The sequence below is a fragment of the Moschus berezovskii genome, chromosome 2 (genome assembly GCF_049115385.1).
Source record: "Moschus berezovskii isolate FMDL1 chromosome 2, NW_MosBer_1.0, whole genome shotgun sequence".
Taxonomy (NCBI): domain Eukaryota; kingdom Metazoa; phylum Chordata; class Mammalia; order Artiodactyla; family Moschidae; genus Moschus; species Moschus berezovskii.
In genome coordinates, this window is record NC_142461.1 from 112793599 (window position 1) to 112805639 (window position 12041).

General features: G+C 43.2%; 1 protein-coding gene across 1 annotated transcript in view; it reads left to right on the forward strand.

The window, feature by feature from the left end:
• LOC148778586 (myosin-IIIb-like) overlaps nucleotides 1-12041 on the forward strand; it is a 34199-nt gene that overhangs the window by 13398 nt on the left and 8760 nt on the right. The window contains exon 5 of the mRNA XM_088842550.1: nucleotides 957-1033. Within this exon, the coding sequence (XP_088698676.1) occupies nucleotides 957-1033 (77 nt within the window). The remainder of the gene's footprint in view (nucleotides 1-956; nucleotides 1034-12041) is intronic.

The following is a 12041-nucleotide window of genomic DNA, read 5'->3' on the forward strand; positions in this document are numbered from 1 at the left end:
GAGAAAACTGAGACTCATTGTGAGGTTGTCTGTTTGAGGTCTCATAGGAAAAGGCATAATTGCTATGGGAAACAGGCCTTCTGATCCTAATCCAATTCACCTTTACATCTGTTGTGGCATAAAAAAGAGAACTGGCCAAAGACTAAAGCAAAGTACATGGGAATTATATTAAAATTCAAAGCCTCAACACTGAGCCCTAGATAATAATAGTCTTAGTCTATTTCTTTTTCCATTTGACAAATGTATTTTTCTTGACAGGTTTCCAGCCTTCTAGGTAAGATAAGGCACTGAAAAATTTTTATGTCTACGCTGATGCTCAATTATAGATAATACATGCCAATTTTCTTCCTCCATCAAATGAAGCACCATTTTTAGAAAGGTATCACCTGAAATATTTTGGAAATATAGTAGGAAGGTATTTGGGGTTAATCCTAGTTCTTGATGCTTTCTTTTGATTCCAATTTTGAGCATTATGGATAGAAATATTCACTAGAAAAAAAAATATCCTAGTGATTTAGATGGAGTGATAAATGCTCATACCTACCGACTCTGTGGACATGAGTTTGAGTGAACTCCGGGAGTTGGTGATGGACAGGGAGGCCTGGCGTGCTGTGATTCATGGGGTCGCGGAGAGTCGGACACGACTGAGCGACTGAACTGAACTGAACTGAACTGAGGAAGGATTTTTATATTTTTTAACAGTTGGAGAAGAAGTCAAAAGAAGAGTATGATATGTGAAAATGATATCCCTAAATAAATTTTTGCGAAAACACAACCACACTCACTTGCTTTTGTGTTATCTGAGCTGCTTTTGCAGAGATAAATAGTTGTGACAGAGCCTTAGGTTCACAAAACCTAGGATATTTGCTGTCTGACCCTCTATGGAAGAAGTTTGCCAGCCCTGGTCTAGCATCATCGTCTGCTCACTGCTGAATTTTGACACGCTTTTCTTATAGGTGTCTCAGCTCAACTCACCAGTACCCGTCTACGGAGAAACACATCTGTTGGCACCCCATTCTGGATGGCCCCTGAGGTGAGCAGAGGGAATATATTTCTGTGTATTTGTTGAAAGCCTTGGTACTATGCCTTTTTTATGGGAAAGTCACACACTTCACAAAACGTTCAGCAAGAAGAAAATCCTTTCTCCTCATTGAACTGCGAGAGTTCTGATTTGGTGGGTGAGAGTGATGACACTTAATCTCAGGACTAAGTGACAAAAGGCCCCTAGAATACCTTCAGTCAGTTAGAAAAATGGTGCCTCCTCCAGAAGATGCCATGTTCTCCGAGGGTCACGGCTTGGCAAGTTCATCCCACCATTGTGTAAATTACAAGAGGTCACCTTCCCTGGATAGAGGCAGACCTAGTGACACATGGCTCAATGAAGAGACAGATTTCAGTTCCAGGTGGCCTACAGAACAATATGTCAAACTTCTCTTGTGTACTCTTTTGTATCTCTAATAAAACCTGGGATTTGGGTCTAATTTTTAGTTCTGGCATCACCACAAAATCCTCTGTGAAATGACACATATAAAAGTTTGCAGAATTTCCAGGCTAGATACCAACAGACCCTGAAGCACAGCTACAGCTTTGCTTGTCTGGTCAGCATTGAATTCCACAGCACTCTGGCCTGGGATCAAGCAAATGGGCTCTTTTAATAAGAGGACTTGTGTAGTCATCTCCTTAGAGGTGGGGGAAAATGTATTATGAAAAACTACAAAGCCAGCAACATTCAAATTAACAGTTTTAATTTAATGAGACAAATGACATTGTTTTGTGAAACTCAGTTGTCCTTTGCAATGTGAATTCATTTCAGAACATGGCAGCATGGATTATTTTGAGTTATTTTGTCATTCTTATTACCGCATACCATGTGGTGATCCAGTTCCCCCACCACTTTACTCTGTCTCAGCTTGTGTGATCTCCTTGTTTAAATAGCATCTCCTTTGGCCTCTAACTGGTACATCTCTGTTGACTTGATGCCAGCTTCATAATAAAAATAAATATGGACATTGAAGTTATGTGGCAAAAGACCATCCAGATAATCTGGAACATGTTTTTTACTGCAACTTCTCCCATTTAATTATTGCATATAAAATTATTGTTGAAACAAAGGGAAACCATAAAAATTGTCATGGGGATCTCATGAACTCTACTTTGAGAAACGCTGTAGGACAAAGTCAAGATTCCTTTGGATGAGGAACGAAGCCATTCATATTCAAGCCTCTCTGCTGTCCAACCTCATCTCAAGTTGCTGCTGCTGCTAAGTCGCTTCAGTTGTGTCTGACTCTGTGTGACCCCATAGACGGAAGCCCACCAGGCTCCCCTGTCCCTGGCATTCTCCAGGCAAGAACACTGGAGTGGGTTGCCATTTCCTTCTCCAGTGCATGAAGGTGAAAAGTGAAAGTGAAGGCACTGAGTCGTGTCTGACTCTTCGCGACCCCATGGACTGCAGCCTACCAGGCTCCTCCATCTATGGGATTTTCCAGGCAAGAGTACTGGAGTGGGGTGCCATTGCCTTCTCCTCATCTCAAGTTACTTTTCCCCAATTTACTTGTTTTTAATGCCTCAGCAGTAGTGGAAAAACAAGTAATTCCCTAAATCTGTCCTTATATATAATTTCTTTAACCCTTTCTATAATTGTTACATCATCTGGAGTGGCCTTCAGAACTCTGCAAATTTCCTCCTCAGTCTTCAAGTCTCTCTCAAATGCTATTCCCCTAGGAAACCTTCCTTATCCTTGGCCAACACTGAGGCTCTTTTCCCTGAGTGCCCACTGTAGCCTTTATGCTCTCCATTAGCAAGCTATGACCATTTTACTATAGTTACTGACAAGCAGGTCTTCTAACTGAACTCTAAATTCTAGCAGGGACTTGGGATGCTTGGCTCTCAGCATAGTGCTTGGAATAGAGTAGGTGCTCAACGTGCATCTGCTGGATGAACGAATATATTGGTTAAAAAGGAAAAGTCAAGGAGAAGATGAGTTTGGAGGGTAGGTTGAGGAGGGCTTTACGACTACTGGTATTCACACATTGCTCTGTTGATTTTGGTTATTATTAAAGAAAAGCTTAACTGAAGCCACTCAATTCTTATTTAGGGTGGCATAAGTCAGAAGATGGTATTCCCATTCCAGTCTTCAGCAAGTTGGTTTCTCAGAACCCCAGAACACAGAAAAGGGAAAGCTGCTCTTGGCTTTATACATTTCTCATGAAGTGTTTGTGACTTTTAGGTTTCAGCTGGTTTGAAGAAAATATGTGGAATGTTTCTACCAGGGGCAGTTTAGTGGCCCATGGTGAGCTTCTGTTGCCCAGATTGCCTGAAACTGGTTCCTTTTTTATCAGGGAAAAGCTAGTGTTGCATCTTGCCCGCTCTAGTGGATAAATTGAGGAGTAGGCAGATTATGGTATGGAGTCCTTGAGAGTGACTCTCAAGAGCCAAGTGCCCAGTTTCTCTGAGTATGACTAGAGGTTCTGTCAGAATGTGTGCTTGCATCCAACACTTCGGGACCAGGCTGCAGCTCCTGGGACTCAGTCCTACACTGTCCTCACATTTTTATTCCCCAGAGTCTTTTTGCTCCATGACCTCTATAAGAATGTCCATAGGAATAAGCTTACATTTGTCAGTTCCATTCAACAAATTAAAAAAAAAATTATTTTATTGAAGTATAGTTGACTAACAATGTTGTATTAATTTCAGTAGTGATTCAATTATACATATATATATATTCTTTTTCATATTCTTTTCTATTATGGTTTATTACAGGATATTGATTATAGCTTTCTGTGCTATACAGTAGGTCCTTGCTGTTTGTCTATTCTGTATATAATAGTTTGCACGTTAACCCCAAACTCCCAGTCTATCCTCCCCTACTCACTCACCTCCTTGGCAACCCAAAGTCTCTTCTCTATATCTGTGAGTCTGTTTCTGTTTGGGTGATAAGTTCATTAATATCATGTTTTAGATTCCACATATAAGTGATATCATATGGTATTAGTCTTTCTCCTTCTGACTTACTTCACTTAGTATGATAATCTCTAGGTCCATCCATGTTGCTGCAAATGACATTATTTCATTCTTTTTTTTATGGCTGAGTAGTTTTCCTTTTGGGTTTCTCTGATAATTCAGTTGTAAACAATCCACCTGCAATGCAGGAGACCCCAGTTCAATTCCTGGGTAGGGAAGATCCACTGGAGAAGGGATAGGTGACCCACTCCAGTATTCTTGGGCTTCCCTTGTGGCTCAGCTGGTAAAGAATCCGCCTGCAATGCGGGAGACCTGGATTTGATCCCTTGGTTGGGAAGATTCCCTGGAGAAGGGAAAGGCTACCCTCTCTAGTATTCTAGCCTGGAGAATTCCATGGGCTGTATACTCCATGGGGTCGCAAAGAGTCAGATATGACTGAGCGACTTTCACTAGTGTTCCTTTCAACAAACTTATACTGTCCTTCTGTGAGGTCAGGGTTTGGGTCAGGAGGAGTCCTTGAAAGGATAATCAGTAATGGTTCAAATGGATGTTGTCTTTATATGGTGGCCTGCATAGTATATTGACCTTAACATGCTTTCATTTCTGCTTATGTGAATAAGTGGTATTTAGATTAAATATGGGAGAAGGCAATGGCACCCCACTCCAGTACTCTTGCCTGGAAAATCCCATGGGTGGAGGAGCCTCGTAGGCTGCGGTCCATGGGGTCGCTAAGAGTTGGACACGACTGAGCGACTTCACTTTTGCTTTTTACTTTCATGCATTGGAGAAGGAAATGGCAACCCACTCCAGTGTTCTTGCCTGGAGAATCCCAGGGATGGGGGAGCCTGGTGGGCTGCCGTCTATAGGGTCGCACAGAGTCAGACATGACTGAAGCGACTTAGCAGCAGCAGCAGCCAGTGTTCTTGCCTGGAGAGTCCCATGGATGGGGGAGCCTGGTGGGCTGCCATCTATGGGGTTGTACAGAGTCGGACACGACTGAAGCGACTTTGCAGCAGCAGCAGATTAAATATGACAGCAATGCATGTAACGCCAATGCCAGTGGAATAAAATGAGTGCATGCCTCCAGTGCTTTTACTTTGAAAACACAGCTGAAAGATCCATGATCCTATTTTATTTTTTATAATTTATTTAATTTTTGGCCGTGCTGGGCCTTCATTGCTGCTTGGGCTTTTCTCTAGTTGCAGTGAGCAGGAGCCACTCTCTAGTTGTATTGTGCAGGCCTCTCTTTGTGGCGGCTTCTCTTGTTATGAAGCACTGGTTCCAGGTCATGTGGGCTTCAGTAGTTGCAGCACGTGAGTTCAGTAGTTGTGGCTCTTGGGCTCTAGAGTAGTTGTGACTCATTGGCTTAGTTGCTGCTCAACATGTGGGATCTTCCCGGATCAAGGATTGAACTTGTATCTCCAGCATTGGCAGGCAGATTCTTTACCAACGAGTTACCAGGGAAGCCCCTATTTTATTTTTGAGAAATTGAACCAAATTATTTTTTTCCCATTTGCATTTTGATTTTACCAGCCTGAGTAACTCCAACATCTATAATAATTCAAATAGGCTATAGGCTTCAAACCAGGTAGTTGATGAAATGTGACCAGACCACCATCAAGTGTTGACTTGCAGTCCAAACAGCAGTTCACCAGGGCAGCTCAAAGCTGCAACATGAATTATCATATTCACAACACTCTCCACTTATTTTCTCTCGCCACCTCATGTAGACACTAGGAAGGCTGAAAGGTGCTGAGTGAAAGTGGTATCAACTCAGCCATGTAGGAGAAGAAAAATTCCAGGGGGGCCCTTAGTGTTATAGTACTTTGAAACGGTGTTACTGGGGAATTATTGGCTGGAATAGTAAGAGATATTCTAGAAGTCAATATCAGTGGAGTATTTTTTTTTTTAACAAATTGAGCATGTCAGTAGCATACTGTGACTCAGGGAGATGATTTTAAATGGGAGAGAAAGATGCTCAACATAGAAACCAAGAGTCGGACACGACTGAACGACTGAACTGAACTGAATCACATTGCATTCTCCCTGTGTATTCGCTTTCACGTGGCAATCTTGTTATAAGGACACCAGTAATACTGGATTAGGGACCCGTTCTGCTCCAGTATGACCTCACTTTAACCAATTACATCTGCAGCAACCCTATTTTCAAGTAATTTGAGGTCCTGGGAGCTAGCACCTTAACGTATCTTTCTTGGACGACACAATTCAACCTGTAACAACTCTCCAAAATACTTAGCACTCCTCCTCTGTAGTTAATAATTCAGATTTCTAAGGTAATCAGCCAGTCATTTTGAATCTACAGATTCTCATGTTACAGGTGCTAGGTTAGTTAGCTCAGCTTTGCCTGTCTGCACACACGCACGCACACACACACACACCTCAGCCTTAGGTGTCTGAGGCAAACACAGTTCTTTTTGTATATGCTAGAATGTACCATATTCTAGACATTCTATACATATGCTAGAATGTATCCAGTTCTTCTGGATGTACATAACAAACTGGCTTCTTTCATGGAGTCTCAACACCTTGAGGATTCTGTGCTATTCTACCTGCTCTCTGGTCAGGTATTTTTGGATTATCTCCAAGATGCTTGATGTAGGTCACTTCCCTCAACCTAATTAACACTGTGTCTCTGATCTCCCTCCTTGCCTGTGACTGTGGCTTGTATCTTATATATATATATATATATATATACTTGTATTTATATGTATATATATATATATAAGTTAACACAGTTTACTGATGTTTAATATAACTGTGTTAACTCACACGATCGTCCCTTTACCCATGTTTATTGTCTCTTTTCTCCGTCACTGTCTCCTGATAGCCAGTTTCTTATAATAATATGAATAGTAACATCCCACATCTGCATAGAAATTTTACAAATATTGTTTTTAAGTGCTCTCTACCTGTGAAGATGCCAGTTAGTTAGGCATGATGACATTGATTTTATAGAGAAGGAATCTAAGGCTCTGCCAGGCTAAGTGCTCAGGAACACTCGGTGGGTAGGTGGGTAACAGTAACTGGAATCTTTGTGTTGTGACTCAGTGAACTAAGACACTTCCAATACAACCCATGCCCTCTGTCAGTATTGGATTGCTTGGTTAGTATTTGCATTGAACATCTGCCAGATAATATCTTGGTTCATAGCAGAAAGGGAAACAAGCCTGATTTATGTTTATTTATGGTGATGGCAGGGGTGTAGGACTAGTTGATCCTTAATCTATCTTTCCTTTCATCACAGGTAGTGAAAAATTAAACTGAGTATTTATAAATGATTGAAACCCAAAGAAAGTGACCAGGATCATCATTATTGTTTTTATTGAGGATATTTATAGACTCTGTTAAAATAATGCCTTACAGTTAGCTGGGAAGCACTGGTGGGACCATGCTGATTGTTAACATACTGAAATAACTGAAATACTTTTGTCCTAGATGGTAAGTGGCTGCCATCCAGAACCTCTGGAGTGCTCTTTGGCCACCAGAAGTGCCTGTCTCTTTCCCTGGACACCCATATTTCCTAACAGCCAAACATATCCTGGGGATAATGTCTAGGAAGAAGGGTGTCTTAAGAATCAGCTTCAGGGCCATGTGTAGCTGATTGGCAGATAGTTTGAATATTTCAGCTGCTCAGCAAGTATACAGTGGGAAGAAAACTTGCAATTACTGAGGATGAACCCGTGAATGCACTGGGACTGGGATGGGTACTTTTTTAATATGTTGTTTTATTTCATTCTCACAATGGCCCTCTGGAGTAGATACTATTTTCTTCATTTTACCACTAAGGAAAGTGAGGCTCAAAGAGGTGTAGGAGATATTGTGTCCAGATTCACATATCTGGTAAGTACTGGAACTCTTTGACTTTTCAGTGAGCATGGGAATCCAAGTTCCATTTTACAGGTGAGGAAACTAAGGCAGGGAGAAGATACTCTTTGAGCTGCTGCTGCTAAGTCACTTCAGTCGTGTCCAACTCTGTGCGACCCCAGAGATGGCAGCCCACCAGGCTCCCCTGTCCCTGGGATTCTCCAGGCAAGAACACTGGAGTGGGTCGCCATTGCCTTCTCCAATGCATGAAAGTGAAAAGGGAAAGTGCAGTCACTCAGTCGTGTCTGACTCTTTGCCACCCCATGGACTGCAGCCTACCAGGCTCCTCCATCCATGGGATTTTCCAGGCAAGAGTACTGGAGTCGGGTGCCATTGCCTTCTCCACTCTTTGAGCTAGTTCAGACCATATTTGGCCCCAGAATTCAGGTCTCCTAGTCCACTGGCCCTGTGGGACTGAAAGCAGCTGAAGTTCTTCAGCTTCAGTGTTTTCATATGGGACGTATGGTTAGGAACGTGTGTGCTAAGCTGGCTTCTATGTCAAAGCTGTGCAGAGATGGAGGGGTGGTAGAAGAACACTCTAAAACTGGAATGTGAGCCACATAATTCTAAAAGACTTACATGAAGGACCTATCACCTGTAATTTATAGGTTGATTACACTTTTCCCTCTTACCAATGAGAGAAGCAGCCTATAGATTAAGCATCCAGTTTACTTGGCATCTTCCTAAAACAGCCAAAAGTCTGTTTCTGTATTAGAAAGCAGAGTTGGGGATGAAATAAACATTTGATTCTTTTTAGAAAAATTTTTTTCATTTTTACTTCCATCTGCTGGTTGTTGCAAACAAGAGCTAATCAGCTGAGCAGAGAAACAGATGTGCTGTGACAGCTCCAAAAATGGGTCTCTCTCTGCTTGGCAAAGGGTCATTGACAGGGGATGGTTGCCATAACAACCGGCTTACACCAATGCAGAAATATCACAGGCTTTTTGCAACCACTCTTGCCTTCATTAATTATGCCATTCCTAGCTAAACGATACAATAATGCTATTTCCTTTGGCACTGCCAGGAATAGAGATGACGAATGAGATGTTTTGTGCTGATGGGCTGAGAAAGTCATAAACCACTACAGAGTTGAAATATTATTGTTGTCATCATTACCATTTTGTTCCCTAAGCTCTAGCTAATGGCTTTGGTACCCAATAAGAATTAATAGCATTTGTTGAGTGCTTACTATGTGCCAGGCACTAAATGCTTTGTATGAATTAATTCATTTGTAATCCTTACAACAACCCCATGAAATTACTGCTATTACTGGTTCAGTGTTTTAGAGAAAGTAAATAAGTCACAAAAAGTTCTTGTCCTTGGACAGCTGTTAGGTGATGACACCAGGATTTAAACTCAGATATTTAACTCCAAAATCCCTGCTCTTAACCACTATACTAGAGCAAACTGTTTATGACTACCAGTATACCAGATAAGATGAATATCTTTCTTTCCAAGTTAAAAATTATTTTAGATAAGAATTATACTTCCTAATATGTTGAGGAAAATACAATATTTCAACATGACACTAGAAACCAGTATAATTAATGCCTCAGAGAAGGATCTGGAAAAGTAAAAAAGCAAAGTTCTTCAGAATAGAATTTAGGAGATTTAGATTTTAGTTATAGCCCTGCCACTCATTTTTAAAAAGTGAATGTGGTTTAGTTATTTCAATATGGCTTCATTTCTGGTAGAAAAGATAAGAGTACAAATTTTGGAGTCATTGACTTGCAAGCAAATAGTAGGTACTATGCTTACACACCTAATCATGGACCTCAGGCGAGTTACTGAATATTCTGATTAGAGAGATGGGAGAAGTTAAAAGAGGTAACGTGAGAAGGGAAAAAAAGCAGCCTCAGAGGACAAAATGAAATGATGTCCTGAAAGTGCTCGCTGCCATACTCGTCATAGTGTGTGCTGTAAAAATGGTGGGGCTTATCGGCTGAACCCTACCTTTCCTGCCCTGTTCTTAGCTCAAAGAGTAGTGGCCTGGGTAGTCTCTGCCTCTGAGGTCCATTCTGTGTTTCAGAGAACACTGATGGCTTCCGGGGGAAAGAGACTCTTCCCACTCTCACATTCCGGGCCCCTGGAGTTCCTGGGATAATGAAATGTGGATCTCGCCAGGCTCTCAGTAAGGGTGAAGTGATGACAACGGTGAGACTCTCAGAGTCCGATTTTACCCGACTCTGTTTTAAAAGGCTGGGGATTCTTGGGACCCCACCTGCCAATCACTTCACTGTGAGGAATATAGGCCTTGGTTGCTCAGGAGATTCAAGTGAGGGGTTTAGAACCTTGGATCATTGACTGAAAGACCTGTGTGTCCTCCCCCACAACATTCATCTCTGAGATTCTGCAGCCATTTGTGTTCTCTGATTCCCCCCATGTTCCTGGGTCAGCCTGTGAGAAGCAAGGATTCCCTCCCTTCTCATTCTAGGGCAGACCCTACCTGCACTCCCAGGGTGGTCCTGTCTTGGAGGGTCCTGGAGCACAACCCAAACACTTGGGGCTGCGGTGGGTGAAGGGTCACAGTGACTAATGCAGCCCCAGGTTTCACCCTCAGCTTCAGCCCCAGCTCCCTTCTCAGCTGGAGCTCTGCAGGGTTGAGCCATATATCATCTGTCACTGTGGAGGTGGGGGGCTGGCCCAGGGGTGGTGGTGACTTGTCGATACCCTCCTCCTGGCATATCTAAATATAGAACTCCATTTGAGGTCTCAGCTTCCAGATGTGCAGAAGCACGTGGGGCCCCCAACCTGCCTCCTGCTCAGGGCTGATTAAGAAGTATCAAAGTCATAGCCTCTGTGAGCATTTAGAATTCCCAGACTGTCCTCCCACCCCTTTCTGGGGAGGTGAGGAAGGTCAAGGCACCTGTTGTTTCCCCTTCTTCATCCACCAAAGACGAAGAACTGTTCCCTTGGGGGCAGAAGTGTTTGCTGAGGAAATGTCAGAGCCCGCCTCTGCTCCTCCTAGGCTCCAAGTCAAATCACCCGGCGGCTACCCTCTGGTTAGTGCCTCCACTGCCCTGTCCAGGGAATAGGGACTCAGCCCCACGGAAGGGGAAGGGAGTTCACAGCTAGGCCAGTGCTGCCCTGGCTCCTCTGCACAATGGACCCTGAGCTGTTGGAGTAAAGCAGAGGGAGGCGGGCAGTCAGCATTAAGAATGGGACCAGGGGAGCCTGGGGTGGGCGTGAAGCTGGAGCAGGTGGGAGTTGTATTCACGGTGCTCTATTATGTCCCAGGTTTTTTCCATACCTTTTTTTATTTTAAAAAGGTAAAGGAAATGACTCTTTGCTAGGACTGTGTGATATAACCAAGGGTGCCCTGGTTTGCATGGTGATGTCAGTCTGGGAAAGGACATCCCCCAGAGACCATGTGCAGATAAAGGGGTGTGCCCATGCGGGAACATTCAGGTATTCTGTTCAGTTTGCTTCCCTTCCTGTTTTTCAGATGTGTTGTAGAGGAGAAAAAGTACCCGCACCCCCTCCCCCCATTAGTTTCTTATTGTGGCTTATGCTTCAGTTGTGTTACCTACTAGCTATATAACTTGGGGAGAGTTTCTTAACCCTTCTGAGTCTATTTCCTCCCCTAGGGTAAGAATACCTGACCTAACAGCTGTAAAAAGAATGAAATTGTAGAGCTCCTACTCTTGTAGAATTACAGCACTAGCTGACGAAGGAAAGCGGCAGTGGAAGGAAAAGTGAAGGCATGGGGAGGTGAGCGGCGGTGGAAACTCCACCTGCTTAAGTGGAGGGAGTGCTGCATGCTCAGAGCATGACAGTTACCATGGCTATGGCTTGTGATGGGACACGAAATCCCTTTGGCAGTGTCTCAGCAGTCTGTGTATTAGAAGAATCCCTGGGAGATGCCTCACTCACGGTGAAGACATGGACTTTGCTCCTGGTTTGGCTACAAACCAGCTCTGTGACTCAGCTATTCCCCAAGACCTCAGTTTCCTCATCTGTGAAACAGGTGGATTGACTTAATGAATCCTAGGATCCCTTCCGGCATCCATCTCTAATTTGGGGAAAGCTGCTAGGAGAGGGCGGTGGGATTCTCCTGGGTTTCCAAGCACATGTATTTTCAGAGTCTTTGAGTGCTAAGGACACATACAAAAATTTGGGGTCACTGATTTTGCTTTCACAGGGGAATTCTGTGGAATTCTGGTCCTGAGTCTGAGAGCAGGGCCAAACAGTTAAGT